At 49.3% G+C, this 23,396-nt stretch overlaps 1 protein-coding gene across 5 annotated transcripts in view; it reads right to left on the bottom strand.

Moving 5' to 3' along the window:
* Nucleotides 1–23,396, bottom strand: part of plce1 (phospholipase C, epsilon 1) — a 619,267-nt gene that overhangs the window by 510,110 nt on the left and 85,761 nt on the right. For all 5 annotated transcript variants that reach the window (XM_072479048.1, XM_072479049.1, XM_072479051.1 and 2 more), the window contains one exon: nucleotides 3,186–4,842. In XM_072479048.1, coding sequence (XP_072335149.1) covers nucleotides 3,186–4,457 — 1,272 coding nt within the window. In that variant the 5' untranslated portion in view covers nucleotides 4,458–4,842. The remainder of the gene's footprint in view (nucleotides 1–3,185; nucleotides 4,843–23,396) is intronic.

The raw sequence follows: 23,396 nt of genomic DNA on the forward strand, positions 1-23,396 counted from the left end.
GTTGAGCTTTGTGGAAGACATTTGCCCCTGCAGGCAAGAATAGTTCTCCATTAAAGTAATAGGCTAAAATGAACAAAATCTAATTTTGTTTTACCCAATAATTTTACTTGATGGGTGCTGTTTACCAGCCGCGTCCTGCCGGAATCGGGGCAAGGCACGGCCAGTAGATCCCAGGAGAGGCCTCTTCCAGGATTCCCAACGGCTGTTATGCCTTGCACGATCTAACCGCAAGATGTAAGAATCTGTGGGCGGGACCCAGTCTCGCATGGTTAAGTGAGTTTAAAAACAGGGCGGCACGTGGCGCAATGGTTAGCACTGGGACTACGGCGTTGAGGACCCGGGTTCGAATCCCAGCTCTGGGTCACTGTCCGTGTGGAGTTTGCACATTCTCCTCGTGCCTGCGTGGGTTTCACCCCCACAACCCAAAGATGTGCAGGTTAGGTGGATTGGCCACGCTAAATTGCCCCTTGGTTGGAAAAAAAATAATAACTGGGTACTCTAAATTTATTTTTAAGAAGTGAGTTTAAAAACCTACTTAGCCGTGCTGATGCTGGATCAACAGGCCACCCAGCATCTAGCAGCCGAGCCGAGGAGAACCCTGCTGAGTGCCGGTTAGCATTGGTCCCCACAAACGGGGACGGGCTTACCGGAACTTGGGGGGGGGGGGGGGGGGGGTCTCCCGGGTGGTTGGCGTCTGGCCAGGGTGGTACCCTGGCACTGCTGGTGCCTCCTAGGCACCATGGCACTTCCAGCCTGGCACCTTAGCAGTGCCACATGGGTGCCAGCCTGGAACTTCCAGGGTGCCCAGGTGCCACTTCCAGGCTGGCAGAGGCCAAGCTGGTATTTTGCCTGTGCCAGGGTCAGGCCCAGGGTTACCTTGCCGGTACGGGGCGAGATGCAAGGGGGTTCGAGGACGCACCAACAGGTGAGTTGACGCACTGGCGGGAGGCGTGGGGGGGGGTGGGTCGAGAGATCTGGCGCTATTTGAAAATGGTGTCCAGATCTCTTCCTGCACTGAGCAGCTCTGCTTGTTGGAGCTCCTCAGTGCAGGAAATGATGCTAAGTGCAGCCTCGTCAGGGGGGAAGTGGGGTCGGCGTTCCCCGCCAGGGGCAGAAATAGCAACAGTGTGCCATTAGATAGCAGGGTCATTTCTGGAGGAACGTACTCTTGATTTCTTTAGGTTACATCGCGCCAGCTCAGGCAGGCAAAAAGAACACTTTCCATCTCAATACCCATTGACAATATTGAATGATCCTTGATGCAATGCAACATGGTTATAATTTTATCTATAGCTATCTCAAGAGTGTCTCTTCACTTGGAGTTTCCACTGCTGGCTAGCATATTATACATTACGTTTCCTGATTATGGTCTTTCGTGTGACATCGACCAGGTTTGACCAACAGGTAACTCTCTCACTTTTGGGTTAGCAGGCTTGGAATTCAGGACATAGGTGTGTGCGATCCAGATTAAACACCTTGTCACTTTAACTAGATCGACTTTGTGCTAAGAATGGAACAGAAGCCAGACTGGTAAACATTGGATAGGATGTGAACTACTGCTGTGCAATTCTGTTCAAACGACCCATGCTCATGGTTGGATCAGTTCTTCAATGTTTTATGTTTGTTTGTGCCATAAAAATAACCAAAATATGCAGCATTTTAAATTTGTTCGAAAACCCCTCACCGTCCTGCAAAGTCCTTGTGGATACTTGAAGTCAAAGGGGAATGTGGCTAAACTACACAAATACTATTTGCTGCATTTGTCTTCTATTTCTACAAATCTGAGTCAGTTCTTCCAAAACAAAAGCAATCCTCCAAGACAAGTAGACCTGTGTGCAAATATGGATGTGTACATTGATGTAATCACCTCTCATACGCTGCTCAGCATAGTTATTGAGCTAATATAAAAGAAAATTACTGCGGATGCTGGAATCTGAAACAAAAACAAAAAATACTGGGCCACTTCAGCAGGTCAGACAGCACTTGTGGAGAGAGAAGGGAGTCAGGCTCAAAACGTTAGCTCCCTTCTCTCTCTCCACAGATGCTGTCAGACCTACTGAGATTGTCCAGCATGTTCTGTCTTAGCTACAGTGCTAGTTCAGGTGGGATACAATCTGAAAAAACACCAATAGCAAAGCTAAAAAAAAACAGCAGCACGCATCCTCTGTGGAGAGCAAATTTCAGACAATTCCAGGAATTCATTCGATGTGGGCGTCGCTGGCTGGGCCAGCATTTATTTGTCGCCAAATTGTCCTTGAACTGAGAGGCTTGCTCAGCCACTTCAGAGGGCAATTAAGAGTCAACCACGTAGCTGTGTCCAGACCAGCTGAGGACAGTATTCTAGTGTGAATACCACTATGCCACTGCCCCCCCTTATCAAGTATTAGGCATTTGAGAATACATTAGGGCAAAACGTTAAACTATTAACCAAGTTTTGATGCACTGGGAGAAAGGAGTTAAACCCAATTTCAGAAGGAACATGCCGGTCTGTGATCTGATATAGAATGATTCCCTTCATCACCCCTCCCCCAACTATTAATTCATTCAGTTATTTTGATACCTTACTCACACTACCATCAAATAATCCTTATGTACTACACACAGCGCATTTTACTTGAATGAAGGAATAAATGGCTGGGAAAGTCACAAGACAAGTTTTCATGATACGTGGAACTGATTCAACATTCCTTCAGACCCAAGCCTAGAATAAACAATCGCTGTAGGTTTAATATTCCTGGATAGTTACTGCTGAGGTGTCCACGTGCATTTTACATTAACTCCCAATTTATCTCAGTATTTACACAAGTGTTTATGATAACATCTGGATATTTTATAAGCACTGTATTTAGTATGTTTTTATTAAGCTGTGTTCAAGCCTGGATGAAGATTTCTTATTTGACCTGTCTGGTACATATATTGTGTTCTACGACAGATTCAGGCATGAAACTTCTGAAGAGTAAGCTGACATTTATTTCTCCATTCCTGCATTAGAATTGATCTGTATGGACAAGGAGAAGCATCTTAAAGTCAATAAGGCTCATCAACATTACTACCAAGCATTGACTCTTCAAACCTTTCACGGTAACTCCTCAATGTTGGTTCTCTAATCAGCAACTGGATTCCTTGCACCTCTTCTCAAACACAACAAAACATGGCAAATGTGAGCACCACTGTATGCAGCTTACCTCACACCTGCTGGAGTTAGTCCAGGGATGGTCCCAGTCATCGCTCACCAACATAGCTTGACATATCACCAACTTCTCATCGGGAACCTTAGGAAATTTGACATCAAGGTGAATGGTTTTTCTTTGACTGATGGCCTTCCTGGCCTTTGCACCTATATGCCCCAATGGTAATGTTCTCGTCCGTGCCCTGGATCCAGTATAGACTGATTTTTTCACCTCTCGGTTATTCTTATTGTAGCGTCTAAACAACAAAGTGGAGCGCTCCTTTTTGTTTCGTTCAGACTCATCTCCGGTCTCTTCACAGCTGTTGCCAGATTCTTCAGGGTAGCTAATAGAAGGCTTCAGGAAAAAGCGGTTCATTGAATGACCTCCCAAAGACCTATCGATTGAGGTTGTCACCTTTAGTTTTTTCTGGAGTCTGACAAATCTAACCTTTGTGGCATGCAAGCCTGGACAATCATCATTAATGTTATGCATTCTTTCAGCAATGTAGTCCTTTTGAAATTGTAGCAATGCTTTTGATGTACAATTAAAGGGTGGGGATCGATAGTTATGTTCTACGTTGCAAATTGAAGTCTCCTGTGAGCAATGACCAGGACAAAATTCGTGATGCATTTTATTCTCACTGCTGGCATGGTGTGTTATCTTCAAACTACTATGTGGATAATTGTCTTCCATTCCAATTTGGTTGCATAATAATGGCAGCTCCATTGAAGACCTTTCCTCTGTTAAACGTTTCTCCTTTCCCTTGACCCCTCCTGTCAAAAATGGGAAACCCTTGGACTTGCAATGCACTTCTTCATCTGTTTGCAAATGCCATGATTTATTCAGTTCCTCTGATGATTGGTCTGAAAACAGACTGGAGTCACAATTTCCTTGGCTGGACTTGCAGTTGTTTACATTGTAGCATCCCACTTTTGAGCTTGAAGCGCCCATTTCACGATCCTCAATTTCTCTTGCACTCTCAACATTGTATTTCGCAGTCTGTCGCGCTGCAGACATCACTGGCCGTGTGCCCTGAAACTCTAAAGGAGCCTCTGGCGGACCCTGAATGATTGACACTGGATCCATATCCAGAATTCCCTCGTCGACAACATGCCTTATTTTAACATCACAGCCTGAATTACTCAGCCTATTTTCATCTTCAGCTGACTGGGTTGATATCATCTTTCTTGGCCCTGTGGTAGTAAACACAGAAGCAGCTATTTCTTCAGAGGCCAACTTGAAACAGCAACACTCAATATTCTTCTGATTCTTCTCCTTGACTGTCATAGCATGGCCTGAACAGAGACGGATGTCTGGAAATTTCCTTGGGGAAGCTCTGTAAAAGGGAAGAAAGCTGAACTCTTAAGTGAGCTTTTCCGTTTACAAATGTCTTACTTCAGGACAGAAAAAACCGTTACCGCTGATAAAGCCCAACAGAGAATAATGATGTCTAATGTAAGAGCAGCTGGAGCCTCAAACATTGGCTGATAGAAGGAATGTTCTGCTCAGCACATTAGGGATCCTTTACTGTGAGTAAGCAGTTGTTTATTCAGCTCTATCACTCCATCTAAGACGGATGTTACAAATAATTTGGAGAAAAAGTATTTTGTTGCTTTATTACACAAGGGAATGGTTCATTCCAGGTCAGCCTCCAAATTCAGATTACATTTCTCTGTAAAACAAGAAGAAAAAGGATTAAGGTGAAGAGTTACAGACATTATCCAGGAAATTTACATCTTCCAAAACAGAATGGCACAAGGAACATTGCACAATATGAGGGAGAGTTTCCACATCAGGCGGAATCAGCAATCCAGGCACAAATTGCAGCAGTTTTCGGAATTTAACTTTTGCTAACGTTTACGCAAATCATTGCCACATTGTCAAATACAGAAGGGGTGATTTTCCGGCTATGTTTTGCCCATTGCAAATCCCTCTGTCGGGAGAATTTTGCGAGAGACCAGGGGGGGGGATTCTCCGCAAACGGCGCAATGTCCGCTACCCGGCGCCAAAAACGGCGCGGATCAGTCCGGCGTCGGGCCGCCCCAAATTCTCCGCACCTTTAGGGGCCAAGCCCTCACCGCTCCGCCGGCTGGCGGGAAAGGCCTTTGGCGCCACGCCAGCCGGCGCCGAAAGGACTTCGCTGGGCGACGCATGCGCGGGTGCGACAGCGGACGCTCACGGCATCCTCGCGCATGCGCAGGGGAGGGGGTATCTTCCGCCTCCGCCATAGTGTAGACCATGCAAAGGCGGAAGAAAAAGAATGCCCCCACGGCACAGGCCCGCCCGCGGATCGGTGGGCCCCAATCGCGGGCCAGGCCACCGTGGGGGCACCCCCCGGGGTCAGATCGCCCAGCGCCCCCGGGGTGGGCCTGCCGACTGGCGCGATTCCCGGCGCGGTGCGATTCCCACCCCCGCCGAATCTCTGGTGGCGGAGAATTCGGGACACGGCGGGGGCGGGATCCACGCCAGCCCCCGGCGATTCTCTGACCCGGTGGGTGCCCCCACCGGGTCAGAGAATCGCGCCCCTGAAATGGGATTTGCGCGAGGCACCAAACAGCTATGTTCCCAGGCCAGCCAGGCAGATGGAATCAGGCTGACGTCCAGGAAGGCGTGAACCTGATTACCATACATTAAAATGGATTTACAAATTAAAAATTGGTTCAGCGGTGAATCTTCCGGGAACGTATGATGTTCCCGCCTGTCGGCGTGACTTGGCACTGGCGGGAATCTTGACTGGTTTCCACAAACGCAGACCAGACATGATGACTATGCCAGGAGGTACAGAGGTCATTGTAGTTCCTTGATGGTCAGGGACATAGCAGGGGCACTGCCCCCTGGCACCATCAGCCCGACTGCCAGGTTGGCACTGCCAGGGTGCCAGGTGGCACTACAGGGTTGGCACTGAAAGGGTGCCAGGGACAGTGCTAGGTTCGCATTGCCAAGCGCCGGGCCTGAGGGGGATCCTAAAGGGGTGGGGTCTTTGACAACCCAATAGTGGAGTGTCTCTCTTTGGGGGTGGGGGCCTGATGCCAGCAATTGAAGGGAGGGTGGGGACTGATACCAGCAAGGATGGGGGAGCACTTGTGATGAATGTAGGAATGTCAGATATGGGCAGAACAGTGGTGCCTCATGGCGCCAAGGTCCCAGGTTCAATCCTGACTCTGGGTCATGTGCAGTCTACACATTCTCCCCGTGTTTCTGTGGATTTTGTCCCCACAACCCAAAGATGTGCAGGGTAGGTGGATTGACCACGTCAAATTGACCGTTAATTGGAAAAAATGAATTGGGTACTCTAAATTTATTTTTAAAAAAGGAATGTCAGATAAATTGGGGGAAATCCTCCACCACCTGCTGCCGGTGGAAAGGTTCTCAATGCAGCGGAGAATCTGGCGTCGGGGAAAAAATGGGATTGGCGTTTCATTTGCTCTGATTACCCGGGATTGCGGTTCGTGCTCGTGCGTCAGATCGGAGGATGCAAACAGATCATTAAAAACCATTTGCATCCACTTAGCAAGCTGGACACCATTTCTCAGGGCTTGCTTGCTTCTCCAGTCTCACAAGATCTTGTGTTCAATTTTTTCAATTACGGGGCAATTTTAGCTTGGCCAATCCACCTACCCCTACCCTGCACGAGATCTCGTGAGAGGGTGCAATCTAGATCTCACCCTCAATGGGTGGGATCTAGATTTGCATATTTAAGTGAGCAGTTAGCTTCACTTAAATATATCTATGCCGAAATCTCCCAAGGCCCGGGATTGAATGTGCGGGCCTGGGAGACCTCACCATGGCGCCGTTTTTATCAAACATAGGCCAGGCATAATGACACTTAAGGGGGGTCTCCCAGGCGATCAGAGGCCCCAGTGTGATATGGCTCTGGGCAGGGTGGTATCCTGCCAGCTGGGCACCTTGGCACTGGCAGCCCAGCACCTTGGCACTGCCTTCTGGGCACCCTGGCAGTGCCAGGTGGGGTGATGGGGGCTCGAGAACCCCTTAATCAGTAAATCGGGGCAAGGGGGAATGGAGGGGAAAATTGGGGGGGGGGGGGTGAGAATTGAGCCTATAATCTTCCATGAACCATCACGATTGGGCAGTAGCTTAGAACAGATTTTTTCTAAATATTTCACATTGCTTGAAAAGCTACCCCACGATGTATTGTATATACCTGTGTAAAAGTCAAATTTCTGAGGCCAGTTTTACTGGCAAAAAAATCAAGGGTCGACATTTACACAAGTAATATTTTTAAGGGTTTTTTGTGCTTGATTTGGGGTCCCCATAGTATCCTGCACATGGATTGGCTATCTAGATGAGTCCTACTGATAGGTCAGGTGCACCCTGGCCTGTTGCTATGACGTGGCTGGGTGTACCCTGGCAAGGTCTGGTCTGTCACTGCTGGACAGGTTTTGCTGTTTAATTTCAAGCCCAGGTGCGACAGAGGTGAGGTGGAAAGATGGTTCAGCTGCTGTTGGCCTTGGGGAGCCTAGAAAATTGGATTGTTTGTGATGACAATGGTTCAAGCTGTTCTTGGCAGAGAAGTAGATCACTCAAAGGACTTTCCTGAACAGCATATCGTACCTGTTATATTTTTTCACTGAGCGTTTGAAGGAGTCCTGGGCAGAGAGGAGAGGGGTAGGGAGCAGACCATTCAATGACTTTAATCGTTGAAAAACTACGGTCAAATTTTGCATGAGATGTGTGACAAATTACAAAATTCTAATCAAAATCATGGGTCGACTTTTATATGGGTACACGGTATTTAAGAGGGGTAATCTGTAATGTTTTAGTAATACAGTTAAAAATCGGTTTATCACCAAAAGAAAAACATATTTTATCGGTCTAGTTCACCTTCTCTGATTGACCTGATTATAAATAATGGATAATGGCTTTAATTAAAAAGAAACATTTAATAATTACCATGGGTGCAGTCAGTTTAAGTAAATTAAATATTTTTTAATATTGAAAGCTTTTAAGAGGTCCTTGCAACTAAAATAACCATTTTAATTTTAAGAGCTTCCTAAAAGGCCCTCAAATGGGCACAATTAGCAAAGACTCACCTTGGTGATTAATTTAATCTGGGACATGGCCAATTTTGTGTGCAGGATGAGCATCCAGTAGGATTTTTTAAGGCAGTGTAAAACAGGACTGATATACAGTTTGCCCTGCATGTCATTGTGCTGGAAATTCCTTGATCTTTTGTGCTGCTCTGGCCACTTTTAGGTGAATGGTACTGCAATCTAGTGAAAATTCCAGACCTATGCACTTTATGAAATTGCCCACTGGTTGTTGAACTAACATTTATATTTACTGAATTGAAGGGCTGTACTTGATGTAATGCAAAACTTTCTTGTTTCAGAGATTTTCTCAAGTCTTTTTCATGTGTAGTTAATCCTCTTCTATGGCCCTCTTCTGCGATCAAAATGCATGAAAGCAGCCATTAAGATTTGAATTTCTACCAGCACAGTCAACTTTGGTGTCCCCAAGGCTCCTTTCCCTGGACTGGCTCATTACCGGTAGCCTTTTGGATAGCACATTGCTTCACAGCTCCAGGGTCCCAGGTTCGATTCCAGCTTGGGTCACTGTCTGTGCGGAGTCTGCACATCCTCCCCGTGTGTGCGTGGGTTTCCTCCGGTTTCCTCCCACAGTCCAAAGATGTGCAGGTTAGGTGGATTGGCCATGATAAATTGCCCTTAGTGTCCAAAATTGCCCTTAGTGTTGGGTGGGGTTACTGGGTTATGGGGATAGGGTGGCGGTGTTGACCTTGGGTAGGGTGCTCTTTCCAAGAGCCGGTGCAGACTCGATGGGCTGAATGGCCTCCTTCTGCTCTGTAAATTCTATGATAATCTATGATTACCGGTAGAGGCTACTCAATCTACAGAATTAATGGCCCATTTGTGGACTGACCATTGGAATCTTCTCAGGAACGGACAGGCCTCCCACTGAGTTCCAAGCCCAGCATGTGCCTGGGGTGATCTGGGGGTCTGGGATGCCTCCAACATTCACCCTCCCCTACAAGAGCAGCATCAGCAGGCCATCTGTGCTGTAGATGGGTTTCCTCTCCACAAGGAGAGCTGTGGCTGTCAGACATTTTACTAAATTCTTTTTTTTTTTTAAATATGTTTATTAAGAAGTGACAAAACTTTCAACCATACAAAACAACCCCCCCCTCGCCCCCCCGTAACACAAAAAGAAAGAAAGCTTGCATAGCAAGACATGAACATGGCAAGTCAATATGATACAGAGCTTTGTACACTGGATTCCTCCCGTACATATCAGTTTCCCGGATCATTCATGTATTTTCTTGCTCAAATGCCCCCCAGTAAGGCCCTCCTCCCGCCCCCCCCCCCCCCAAGAAAGATGTTCCCTCCTCCCGCCCGCCCCCCAAAGAAAGATGTCCCCCCCCTCTCCTCCCCCCCTGGGTTGCTGCTGTCCGACCTTCCACTAACGCTCCGCGAGATAGTCTAGGAACGGTTGCCACCGCCTGTAGAACCCCTGTGCAGACCCCTTCAAGGCAAACTTTATCCTCTCCAACTTGATAAACCCTGCCATATCATTTATCCAGGCCTCCACGCTGGGGGGCTTCGCCTCTTTCCACATAAACAAGATCCTTCGCTGGGCAACTAGGGACGCAAAGCCAGAATGCCGGCCTCTTTCGCCTCCTGCACTCCCGGCTCGACCACTACTCCAAATATTGCTAGCCCCCAGGTTGGCTTGACCCGGACTTTCACCACCTGAGATATTGCTCCCACCACTCCTCTCCAGAACCCCTCCAGTGCCGGGCATGACCAAAACATATGGACATGGTTCGCCGGGCTCCCTGAGCACCTTCCACATCTGTCCTCTACCCCAAAGAACCTACTCAACCTCGCCCCCGTCAAGTGCGCTCTGTGGACCACCTTAAATTGTATCAGGCTGAGCCTGGCACGCAAGGAGGAGGAATTAACCCTACCCAGGGCATCAGCCCACAGACCTTCCTCGATCTCCTCCCCCAGCTCCTCCTCCCATTTACCCTTCAACTCTTCTACCAGCGCTTCCCCCTCTTCTTTCAACTCCTGGTGTATTTCCGACACCTTCCCCTCCCCGACCCATACACCCGAGATCACCCTATCTTGAACTTCTTGTGCCGGGAGCAACGGGAATTCCCTCACCTGTCGCCTCACAAAAGCCCTCACCTGCATATATCTAAAGGCATTTCCCGGAGGTTGCAGCCCCCATTAGTGACGGTGCTGCCGTCTCTCCAAAGCTGCATTGGTACTTGCCAACCATCCTTAATTGGATGGTCAACCCGGGGTGGCATCTTAATTCGCCACCACCAGGAAAGTCTCCCAGGCAGGCACCTTTACAGGCAGGCACCTTTACAGGCAGGCATCTTTACAGGCAGGCACCTTTACAGGCAGGCACCTTTACAGGCAGGCACCTTTACAGGCAGGCATCTTTACAGGCAGGCACCTTTACAGGCAGGCACCTTTATAGCCAGCGCAGGATCAAGATCAATTTTGATCATTTTTCAGAGCTCTCAAGATTTACTGATTGGTTACTGTTTTCTATATATTACAACAGAGACTAGACTTCCAAAAAATACATGGTGGGCTATGAAGTACGTCAGGATATCCTGAGGTCATGAAAGGTGACATATAAATGAAAGTTATTTTGTCTTTCTTTAAAAGTAAAATCAGAACCATCTTTCTGCAAAGTTATTCCTTAATTTCAGAAGCAAAAACATCAGCCAGATTTTCATCCTCAGAGCTATGTTCCAATGTCAAGACACCACCTCCTCCCCAGCTATTCACACCCCTCCCCCAGCATACTTCCCCCCCCCCCCAATACGGTTCCATCACCGGGTGCTACGGACAGACTGGAGTCATGGATGTTGCATCCCGAGCAGCCACAGGACTGACAACTGTCGAGGTCAGCAGGTTGGAAGTCCCGCCTCTATTCTGCCATATTGCCCCAGATCTGCCTAGCCCTCATCCCTCACAACCCCCACCCACCCCATGAATTCTCCATACTCCACATTCCCTGCCCCCTCATATTTCCCATGCCCACTCACCCAGAATCCACAATGGACAGAACTCAAACCATATAATGACACTGAGGTCTTTGAGATGCTCATAAAACTGTGATAAATAAACCAGTCTTTCAAAATCTTCTCAATAAAAAAAACATTAATCCTCTTGGAAGTTCATGGAACCTTCAAACACACAGCTATTCAACTCCACTTGAAAAATAAGGTAATCCTCTTAAGTGCTCCTGAAACTGTCAAAATAAACAGACATTCAAAAACCTCATCAAAAAACCTCAATCATATTACCCGCTGTACCTGAATTCACCTGAGGAAGGAGCTGCGCTCCAAAAGCTAGTGATTCCAAACAAACCTGTTGGACTTTAACCTGTTGTAAGACTTCATACTGTGCCCACCCCAGTATATTACCTGCTCATAAACCTATCAGTCAAAAAACAGTTCCCCATCCCTTTAATAACTGTTCAACCACCCCAGCTGAGTTCAATTCATTCGTGGGAATGGAGCACAGCCTACTATCCATAATCGGATTCCAAAGCGTAGCAATGTCAACAAAGTCTCTAGAATAAATTAAAGTCCTTTGAAGCAGTGGAACAGATGCTCCTTTGCTCAACTACTTCAAAGGCTGAACAGATGATTGGATTGAACTATCAGCCTAAGAAAAGACTAAGTCAGTGAAAGATCAACATGTTAAATCTTAATCTCAATACTCTTGAATGCAGAAGAGAATTTTATCCATTGGATAAAGTAAATGTATCATAACATTTTCAGAATGCTGGCCAAACTAATGGTCACTTAACTTTTTTTTTAAATGAAGCTGTATCATTAATCAGTGTTAAAAACATATTTAACCTATAAATGGTTAGCTCTAAACCAAAACAGAAGAATGCAGAACAACATATGAAATCTTTCTTACCAGAGGGTTTACCTGTTCCCAAAACACTCAATTGAGTCTCACCTTTGCACACTGATCATAATCTGTAGCTGCGTGGAGTGAGTCAGAGAATTGTTTCAAATGATCTATACGACAGTGCAAAGCTTACAAAGCAAGCAGGTCGTTTTACATGCTTGTGGTGAGGAACGCAATGTTTAATAAGCATTACCATTTTAACATTTTCTTTGTGCAATCCAAAGAAGATTAACTTTTTTTTAAATCCACATGGGCATAAACAGGTAATTAATTGATTGATCGGAAACTTTTTCACCAAACATGGCCTTAGGTTACATTGTAAACAAAACCTGTGTGTGCAGTAAAAACCTCTGTAACTAAACTCCCAAAAGATGCAAGTGTGCCAAAAGGTTCACGAATCACCTGAGAGGCAAAGGCTTTCACAACATAAAAGCAAGTGTGGTAAACTAGCCTTGGAGCTGATAATAGCTCAAGCAATTTTGCAACCAGCGATTTAATCAGTTGGTTTAGTAACTATTTCAAACCTCGCCCATGTTGGCAATGTAACAGAGTCATGGGCCTGGATTTTAAAAGCCACACAGCTTCCGGGTGTAGGCAGGCCTGGAATTTCGCACTGCCGGCTCTCCTGCGTGTTCAGCACCACAATCCTGTGAAATCCTAGTAGGCCATCTAGTGGAGTCCCCCCCCCCACCCCCCCTGGGTTGCTGCTGCTGCTGTCTTTCCTGTTTTCCCTTATCGCTCTGCGAGATAGTCAAGGAACGGTTGCCACCGCCTGGTGAACCCTTGAGCCGAACCTCTTAGTGCGTATTTTATTCGCTCCAATTTTATAAACCCTGCCATGTCGTTTATCCAGGCCTCCACGCCCGGGGGTTTAGCTTCTTTCCACATTAGTAGAATCCTTCGCCGGGCTACTAGGGACGCAAAGGCCAACACGTCAGTCTCTCTCGCCTCCTGCACTCCCGGCTCTTCTGCAACCCCAAATATAGCTAACCCCCAGCTCGGTTCGACCCGGACCCCCACCACCTTTGAGATCACTCTTGCCACACCCACCCAGAACCCATGCAATACCGGACATGACCAAAACATGTGGGTGTGGTTTGCCGGGCTTCCTGTGCACCTCCCGCACCTATCCTCCACTCCAAAAAATCTACTCAGCCTTGCTCCCGTCATATGCGCCCTGTGTAGAACCTTGAATTGGATCAGACTAAGCCTGGCACACGAGGACGAGGAATTTACCCTACTTAGGGCATCTGCCCACAGCCCCTCTTCAATCTCTTCCCCCAGCTCCTCCTCCCATTTACCCTTCAGCTCCTCTACCATCATCTCCCCCTCGTCTCTCATTTCCCTGTATATATCGGACACTTTACCTTCACCGACCCATGCCCCCGAAATCACTCTGTCCTGGATCCCTTGCGCCGGGAGCTGCGGAAATTCCCTCACCTGTTGCCTCACAAATGCCCTCACTTGCATATATCGGAAGGCATTCCCAGGTGGCAACCCGTATTTTTCTACCAATGCTCCCAAACTCGCGAACGTCCCGTCCAAGAACAAGTCCTTCAACTTCCCAATTCCTGTACGAAGTCTTACAACACCAGGTTAAAGTCCAACAGGTTTGTTTCGATGTCACTAGCTTTCGGAGCGCTGCTCCTTCCTCAGACCTCTTCATTCACCTGAGGAAGGAGCAGCGCTCCGAAAGCTAGTGACATCGAAACAAACCTGTTGGACTTTAACCTGGTGTTGTAAGACTTCGTACTGTGCTCACCCCAGTCCAACGCCGGCATCTCCACATCATGGTTCCCAATTCCTGCTCGCTGCCAAGATTGGAATCCGCCATCTATCCTCCCCGGGACGAACCTGTGATTGTTCCTTATCGGGGACCACACCGAGGCACCCGTCACTCCCCTATGTCGTCTCCACTACCCCCAAATCTTCAAAGTCGCCCCCACTACTGGGTTTGTGGTGTATATTTTCGGGGGGAACGGTAACGGTGCCGTCGCCAGTGCTTTTAAACTTGTTCCCTTACAGGACGCCATCTCCAGCCTTTTCCACGCCACCCCTTCTTCTTCCCTCATAGATTTACATATCATGGACACGTTGGCGGCCCAATAATAGTCACTCAGACTCGGCAGTGCCAGTCCCCCTCTGTCCCTACTGCGCTGCAGGAACCCCCTCTTTACCCTCGGGGTCTTTCCAGCCCACACAAAGCTCATAATACTCCTGTCCACTTTCTTGAAAAAGGCCTTTCTAATCAGTGTGGGGAGGCACTGAAACACAAAAAGAAACCTCGGGAGGACCACCATTTTAACCGCCTGTACTCTGCCCGCCAATGACAGGGGCACCATGTCCCACCTCTTAAAGTCCTCCTCCATCTGCTCTACCAGTCGCGTCAAGTTAAGTTTATGCAAGGTTCCCCAGTTCCTGGCCACCTGGATCCCTAGATATCGAAAATCCCTTGCTACTCTCCTCAGCGGCAGATCATCTATCCCCCTGCCCTGTTCCCCGGGGTGCATCACAAAAAGCTCACTCTTTCCCATATTCAATTTATATCCCGAGAACTCTCCAAACTCCCTGAGTGTCTGCATTATCTCTGGCATCCCCTCCACTGGGTCCGCCACATATAGCAGCAAATCATCCGCATATAATGACACCCGATGTTCCTCTCCTCCTCTGAGCACCCCCATCCACTTCTTAGAGCCCCTCAGCACTATGGCCAATGGCTCGATTGCCAACGTGAACAGTAACGGGGACAGGGGGCACCCTATGTGCCCTATGTGCCCCTATGTAATCGGAAATAGTTGGATCGTTGCCTGTTTGTAACCACGCTTGCCACCGGGGCCCCGTACAGGAGCTGAACCCATCTGATGAACCCCTCTCCAAATCCAAATCTCTTCAGTACCTCCCACAGGTAGTCCCACTCCACTCTAGCAAATGCCTTCTCTGCATCCATCGCCACCACTATCTCCGCCTCCCCCTCCGGTGGGGGCATCATCATCACCCCCAGCAACCTTCGTATATTGGCATTCAATTGCCTCCCTTTAACAAACCCTGTCTGGTCGTCATGTACCACCCCTGGGACACAGTCCTCTAACCTTGTCGCCATCACTTTGGCTAGTAACTTGGCATCTACATTTAGGAGGGCGATGGGCCTGTATGACCCGCACTGCAGCGGGTCTTTGTCTCGTTTCAGGATCAACGATATCGTCGCCTCCGACATTGTCAGGGGTAATGTCCCCCTTTCCTTAGCCTCATTGAAGGTTCTCGTCAGGAGTGGGGCCAGTGGGTCCACATATTTCCTGTAAAATTCCACCGGGAACCCATCTGGTCCCGGGGCCTTTCCTGCCTGCATGTTCCCAATTCCTTTAATCACCTCCTCCACCTCAATCTGCGCTCCCAAACCTGCCACCTCCTGCTCCTCAACCCTTGAGAACTCCAGCTGGTCCTGGAAGTGAATCATTCCCTCTTTCCCCTCCGGGGATTGGGACTTATACAGCCTCTCATAAAATGACTTAAACACCCCGTTCACCCTCCCCGCTCTCTGCTCCAACCTTCCCTCCCCGTTCCTAACTCCTCCGATCTCTCTCGCCGCCCCCCTCTTCCTAACTTGTTGGGCCAGCAATCGGCTCGCCTTTTCCCCATATTCATTTTGTATTCCCTGTGCCTTCCTCCACTGCGTCTCCGCCTTTCCCGTGGTCAGCAGGTCAAACTCCGTCTGTAGTCTCCGTCTTTCCCTGTATAGCCCTTCATCCGGGGCCTCCGCATATTGCCTATCCACCCTCAGAATCTCCCCAATCAGTCTCCCCCTTTCTTTACCCTCTTGTTTCCCCCTGTGGGCTCTTATGGAAATCAGCTCCCCCTAACCACCGCCTTCAGCGCCTCCCAGACCACTCCCACCTGGACCGCTCCATCATCATTGACCTCTAGGTATCTTTCGATACATCCCCTCACCCTTCCACATACCCCCTCGTCCGCCAACAGTCCCATGTCTAATCTCCAAAGTGGGCGCTGCTCCTTCTCCTCTCCTAGATCCAGATCCACCCAATGTGGGGCGTGATCTGAAACGGCTTTAGCCGAATATTCCGTTCCTACCACTTTCGGGATCAACACCCTTCCTAGGACAAAAAAGTCTATCCGGGAGTATACGTTATGGACTTGGGAGAAGAAGGAAAACTCTTTACTCCTCGGTCTAGCAAATCTCCAGGGATCTACTCCTCCCATCTGCTCCATAAACCCCTTAAGCACCTTGGCCGCTGCCGGCCTCCTCCCGGTCCTAGATCTGGACAGGTCCAGCCCTGGGTCCAACACCGTGTTGAAGTGTCCCCCCCCTCCCCCATTACCAAATTTCCCATCTCTAGGTCTGGGATGCGCCCCAACATACGCTTCATAAAACCCGTGTCATCCCAGTTCGGGGCGTATACGTTCACCAGCACCACCACCTCACCTTGCAATCTGCCACTCACCATCACGTACCTGCCCCCACTGTCCACCACTATGGTCTTAGCCTCAAACGATACCCGTTTCACCACCAGTATTGCCACCCCTCTATTTTTCGTATCTAAGCCTGAGTGGAATACCTGTCCCACCCATCCTTTCCTTAACCTGACCTGATCCGCCAATTTCAGGTGCGTCTCCTGAAGCATAACAACATCCGCCTTCAGTCTCTTTAGGTGCGCAAATACCCTTGCCCTCTTAATCGGCCCATTCAGCCCTCTCACGTTCCACGTGATCAACCGGGTTGGGGGGCCCTTTACCCCCCCCATCGTCGACTAGCCATCCCCTTTTTTAAACCAGCTCCTCACCCGGGTCCCACGCACCCGTGTGTCCCCCAGACGAGGCCCTCCCGTCCCGACCATCCCATCCCGTATCAGCTCCCCCTTACCCTCAGCAACAGCAACCCAGTTAGTCCCCCCCCTCGGCTAGATTCCCTTCTAGCTTGATTGCTCCCCCCATATTGCTTCCGGGAGTCAGCAAACTCTGGCTGACTTCGGCTTCCCCCGTTTACCCTTGGCCTCCCTGCGTGTGAGGCCCCCTTCCTTCCTGCGCCCACTTTTCCCGCCGCAATTTCCATAGCGCGGGGAAAAAAACCCGCGCTTCCCTCTCGGCCCCGCCCCTAGTGGCGCAGCTCCCTCTCCCCTTCCCTGTCCCCTTCCCCACCGGCGCCCACATTTCTTTGTCCCCCCCCCCCCCCCCCTGGGGGGGGGGGGGGGGGGGGGGGGGGGGGAACAATTTTCCTGTCTAACATTTTTACAGATAAACCCTCCCCCTCTTCCCCCTTTGCATTTCTTTGCCACCACCTCGCTACTTCTTTCCAAACATCAATTCCTCAAATCTAGTCCAACTTCTCTTCTTGAATAAATGTCCACACCTCCTCTGCCGTCTCCAAGTAGTGGTGTTTGCCCTGGTGTGTAACCCACAGTCTTGCCGGCTGCAGCATTCCAAATTTTACTTTCGTCCTGTGGAGCACCACCTTGGCCCGATTGAAACTCGCCCTCCTTCTCGCCACCTCCGCACTCCAATCTTGATACACGCAGATCACCGCGTTCTCCCACCTGCTACTCCGTGTCTTCTTAGCCCATCTCAGGACCATCTCCCTGTCCTTGTAGCGGTGGAACCTCACCACTATTGCTCGCGGTATTTCCCCTGCCTTTGGTCTTCTCACGAGGACCCGGTATGCTCCCTCCACTTCCAGGGGGCCCGTCGGGGCCTCAGCTCCCATTAAAGTATGGAGCATCGTACTCACATACGCCCCAACATCAGCTCCCTCTGTCCCTTCGGGAAGACCCCAAATCCTTAGATTCTTCCTCCTCGAGCTATTTTCCAGGGCTTCCAGCCTTTCTATGCACCTCTTATGTAGTGCCTCGTGCATCTCCGTCTTCACCACCAAGCCCTGTATCTCGTCTTCATTCTCGGCTGCCTTTGCCTCCACTCCACGGAGCTCCATCGCCTGGGTCTTTTGCGTCTCCTTCAATCCCTCAATCGCCAGCAACATCGGCGCCAGCACCTCCTTCTTGAGCTCCTCCACACATCGTCGGAGGAACTCCTGCTATTCCGGGCCCCATACCATCTGGGCTCCCTCAGCAGCCATCTTGCTTCTCCCTTCTCTTTGCCGTTGCTCCAGAGGATCCTCCGCAATCTAGCCACTACAATCGCTTCTTTCCATCCACACCCGGGGGGACTCCTTCCTTTGTCGCCTCATACTGGGTTTGGCCGTAAAAAATTTCCGTTGGGGCTCCCGATAAGAGCCCAAAAGTCCGTTGAAACGGGAGGTGCCGAAACGTGCGCCTTAGCTGGTCATCGCCGCAACCGGAAGTGGCTCAGGCATTCTCATGTATCTTGCTGACTTTCCTAACTGCTTATCCATTAGACTTATTTACTTCGCTGTATAAATATCAGGCCCTTTTGCTCGTTCGTTGGACTTCACCTCGGGCCCAAGTCGGGTCAGATGCCAGGAGCTGAATCTCAAAGCTGCTGTCAACCCAGGGGTCCCCGACGAGCAGGTGGGTCTGGGGTTCTTGTTTTATATTCCTGTTGTATATCCTTACTTGTATTATTCTTCTATTTTATTCTTATTTGCATTATTTTTGCTAACAAAGTAGAGTCTTCTGTCATTGTTCTCTTTATTACATTGTGTCCGAATCATAAAGAACCCTTTGGGTAATCCAATTCATATTTGGCATCACGAACAGCATTCGGTAGCAATGTTTAAGAAAACGGGGCAGACACCTAATGAGCCTAAACCCAAGACCTACTGTGTTCCAAGATAGAATGTGGCAGACTCGGGTTTCGGCTGAATAGCTAATTTGTTGACACAGGTCACTGTCCTTATAGGTAGAATAACAAAAGCTAACGTTAACGGCCGTGAAGGCAGCTCAGGAAAGAGCGGATTGGCAGTAGCGGGATGACAGACCTACAGATCTGTGACCGTGACTCACATGCTCTCTGTACAACATGATCTGCAGCCAGCAGGCCCGAGGATGAGAAATACTATTTGGGAGTAGAAATTAGCTGGAAAACCCATGAAGGATATTAAAAGAGTCTGGGAATTGAAAATACTGCACAAACAGATCCTGACAAGAGAAATACCAGTTTGAACATAGAACATAGGAGGGCTGTTTTAGGAAGGTCAAGTCGGCCCTATACAAGAAGGGCATAAAGTTTGGTCTCCTGTACTTGGCTCGCCTATGGAGACTGGGAGTTGTACTTTGACTCGGCGGAGGAGGCAGCGGACTTTATGAAGGAGAATAGACTGGCAGGAGAAGGAGGACCTTGAACTTTGACTGAGGAGATCTGAACTATGATCTGTAAATACTTTGGGCTTGCATTGTTGAGATTTATTTCGGGGGTTTTGCTTGTTTTCTTGATATTTGTTCGGTCCTGTTTGGGGTTAGGCTGATATTTAGTTCTTCGTTAAGGGAGGAGGGGTGGGTCCTTGGGTTTGGACCTTGGGAGGGATGGTTTGTTTGTTTTTATTTCTTGCCTTTGTTTCGATTGTTTCGCATGTTTGCACTAAGAGCGGGGGAGAGGGGGACAAATAGTGGGTTGGATGCTAGGTGCCATGGGCGGGGACTGCCAGGCTAGCTGGGCGGTCTAGTTCACGGAAGTAAAGTGGGGGATGACCTGAAGACCAATGTGGGGGGGGGTGTGAAAGTGGACTGCTGGCAGGGAGGGGACTTTCAAGGTGGAGGAGGAGGAGGGTTGATGATGGTGGTTGCCCGTGGGCGGGCCAGGGGAGGTGCGGGATATGGGCCGAAGACTAGCCTAGGGGTGGCTATGGTTGATCGGTAGGGGAGGGGGGGGGCGGGGTGCCCCCTCGACCAGGCTGGTCAGGTGGAACGTTCGGGGACTGAATGGGCCAGTTAAAAGGGCTCTTGTGTTCACGCACTTGAGGCAACTGAAGGCGGATGTGGCTATTTTACGGGAGACACATAGAATTCATGGAATTTACAGTGCAGAAGGAGGCCATTCAGCCCATCGAAAGAGCACCATACCAAAGATCAACACCTCCACCCTATCCCCATAACTCAGTAACCCCACCCAACACTAAGGGCAATTTTGGACACTAAGGGCAATTTATCATGGCCAATCCACCTAACCTGCACATCTTTGGAGGTGGGGGACCAGGTTCAGTTAAGAAAGGGATGGGTTGGGCAGGTGTTCCATTCGGGATTAGACTTTAAAGCGAGGGGGTATGGCAATCCTGAGGTGGGGAATATCGAGGCGGACCCGGGGGGTTAGATATATTATGGTTAGTGGGAAATTGGAGGGAATGGCCGTGATATTGGTAAATATATATGCCCCAAACTGGGATGACGTTGAGTTTGTTAGACGGGTGCTGGGGAAGATCCCAGACCTGGACTCACATTGATTGATTATGGGGGAGATTTCAACACGGTCCTGGATCTAAGACTGGATCGGTCGAGTGCCAGGTCTGGGAAGGTATCAGCTATGGCAAAGGAACTGTGGGGGTTTATGGAGCGCATGAGGGGGGTTGGTCCGTGGAGTTCTGCAGGCACGGGGAGAATGTGCAAACTCTACATGGACACTATTTACTAATTTCTAGAAAATCAGGAGATAGCTGCCTCTTTAAGGCCTCACAGCTGCAGGAACCTGGCTTCAATTCCGGCCTTGGGTGACTGTGTGGAGTTTCCACTTTCACACAGTGTCCGTGTGGGTTTTCTCCGGGTGCTCCGGTTTCCTCCCACAGTCAAAAAAAATGTGCAGGTTAGGTGGATTGGCCATGCTAAATTGCTCCTTAGTCATGGCGTGGGCTTAAGTAGGGTACTCTTTCCAAGGGATGTTGCAGACTCTTTGGGCCGAATGGCCTCCTTCTGCACTGTAAATTCTGATTCTGCATCGCTGCATGGGCAGCCATGGTCATTGTGCAGCAGGCAAGGGCTCTGGGGACAGGCCGGAGAGGCGGAGGAAGCGGAGGGTGCTGAGGAACTCTCAGTGCCTTCACTCACCTCCGTGTCTTGCACAACCTTCATTTAGCCTTCTGCTGGGGCCGATGAGGCTGGCTACTGGTGAACACCAATCATCCATTCCAGAAACCTCTTGTGCCAACAGTGGGATCATCCTGTTATGGGTACGCAACTCCTCATGCATTCCCCGGATGTCAGTGTCCATACCCTGAGTGGACTAATACAGGCTACCGATGAGAGTCTTCCACCCTTTCCTGGTCGAGATGCTACTGGTGCATCCACTCCAGTTGCTGCTGCATGTGTGCCTCCATGAGATCTGTCCATCTTCCATGGTCAGAGCTCATGTGGTTCGACCCCTGGGACAATGTAGAGCTCATGACAGCAATGGAATCCTCCATTGATTGTCCTGGTGCACCCACTGGCGCAGGGAACTGTGCCACATGTCCACATATCTGCTGCTGATTATCTAAAAGATGACTCCCGAGGTGCCATGTTCCTGCTCACTGGTGCATCATTCTGACTTTCTTCCCTCCTCCAAGGGAGACTATGCACAGATGTCTCTGACTCGACAACTCCTCCCGCACACTACTGGAGTGACTTTCACCCTGGGTCACCGACTCTGCATGTGTGCTACATTCCTCCAAAGTGCTGGTATCCGAGTTGGTAGTGTGTGGGGCTAATAAGATGTGATGCTGTCCTCTTGAACATCACTTCCTTCCCTTGATGCCCGAGGGATAATGTGGCCCGGGGTTGCGGGGATGGAGGGGGAGGCAGGACTGTTCATGGTATTGAGGGAGAGGAGCTGGTGGGACCGGAGTTATTTAGTTATAACCCTTCTCATTGTGAGAATGCACGCTCTGATGGACATTATTGCCTTAACCATGTTCGTATTGTCCGTAAGACACAACCCCCAAACTTACATTCACTCTCATGCTAACATTGGCTTGTGCTCAGTGAAGTGGTGTCATGAACCATTACCACCATGTGCCAAGGTGATTTTAACACCACCTTTATCACCCACTACTGGCAGTTCACCATCACCAACAGATAGCTGTCAGTGTTCAGGCACCCTGAAAATCTCCATCGGCCTTTGTTAAACAGAACGTATGGTTCTGAGTCAGGCTGGCCCACACACAGTACGGGCCATCTCCGGGATGTTCTTTGCCCTTTTCGTCCGAACAACACATACATTTATGCTTGCCTGATACATAATGCTTGGAGGGATACTATTCTTTACTGTGTCTGTGCATCACAATGAGCTGTGTTCACATACAAGCCTCTACGCTGAAACAGGGATTTGTGCCGTTCTCGTACCACAGCCACAGCCTGCAGATATGATCGTTCCCCGTGTCTGGGGTTCTGTCTGGATGAGCCAAGCTGCTCACCTTGCTGAAATGCAGCAGGTCATTGAACCTTTTCCTACACTGAATCCAGGAACTCTGGTGGTCTCCGGCTGTGCTCACCGCAGCTGCTATTTGAATTCAGGCCTTTGTGATTGTGGCAGGCGGTTTGCAATGACCAGCAGGGTAGATGACGGGTTTCCTCCTCTGGACCTCTTCCACTAACTCCTGAAATTCCTGATCAGGAAAGCATGGGACAATTAGGTCCATCCCTTCCCCCACGTCACCTGTGTGTGACATTTTACCATTAAGGCACAAAGTCTCTCATTCACTTATGTGTGTTGACATGCAAAAAACATTTTCACCATATCATCAATGATTACTGCTAAGGTTTGGTGGAAAGAATGGCTCTGTGCAAATATGTGGCACCTGTGAATCCAAAGTAGAATGTTGTGCTCCACAAGCACCGACAATCCAAATGATTTTCTTCCTCTACGTCACACTGCTGCGGCAGTGTGCAGCTATGAGGAGCCTGGTCAAGGGTCGACAGTGTGGGTACATCCTGATAGATGGGTGGCAAGAGGGCAAGTGGATGGAATAATGAGCATTGCAATGTTCATCATTCATCCACCTACTGAATCCTGGCAACTACCTATATGACTGCATAATATTTGTGCCAGGTAGCGGGGGCAAGACGATGGCATCCCCATGGCGGTGTCTTGAGAATCCGCACCAAGCTTTCAGTGGTTCAGTAGAGTACACATTGATTGAGCAGTGATGCACGATCAATTACACTCAAGTCGAAGTGATTTCATAATTGAAGGCTTTAATCGACTAGAACTTGTTCCCCAGCAGCTTCGGTACAGAAAGTGAAGGCTGCTGGGACGGCACCGGTTCTTATACTCCGCCTGTCAGGGCGGAGCTACATATCAATAGCCAATGGTAAACTCCTAGGTTTAACCAATGATCAACAGCCTCTTAGGTACCGCAATACCTGATAATACCACATTCACCCCCTGTTAAAAAGGAGTCCAGCGGGGGTGG

This window comes from Scyliorhinus torazame, chromosome 16 (assembly GCF_047496885.1).
Source record: "Scyliorhinus torazame isolate Kashiwa2021f chromosome 16, sScyTor2.1, whole genome shotgun sequence".
Classification (NCBI taxonomy): Eukaryota; Metazoa; Chordata; class Chondrichthyes; order Carcharhiniformes; family Scyliorhinidae; genus Scyliorhinus; species Scyliorhinus torazame.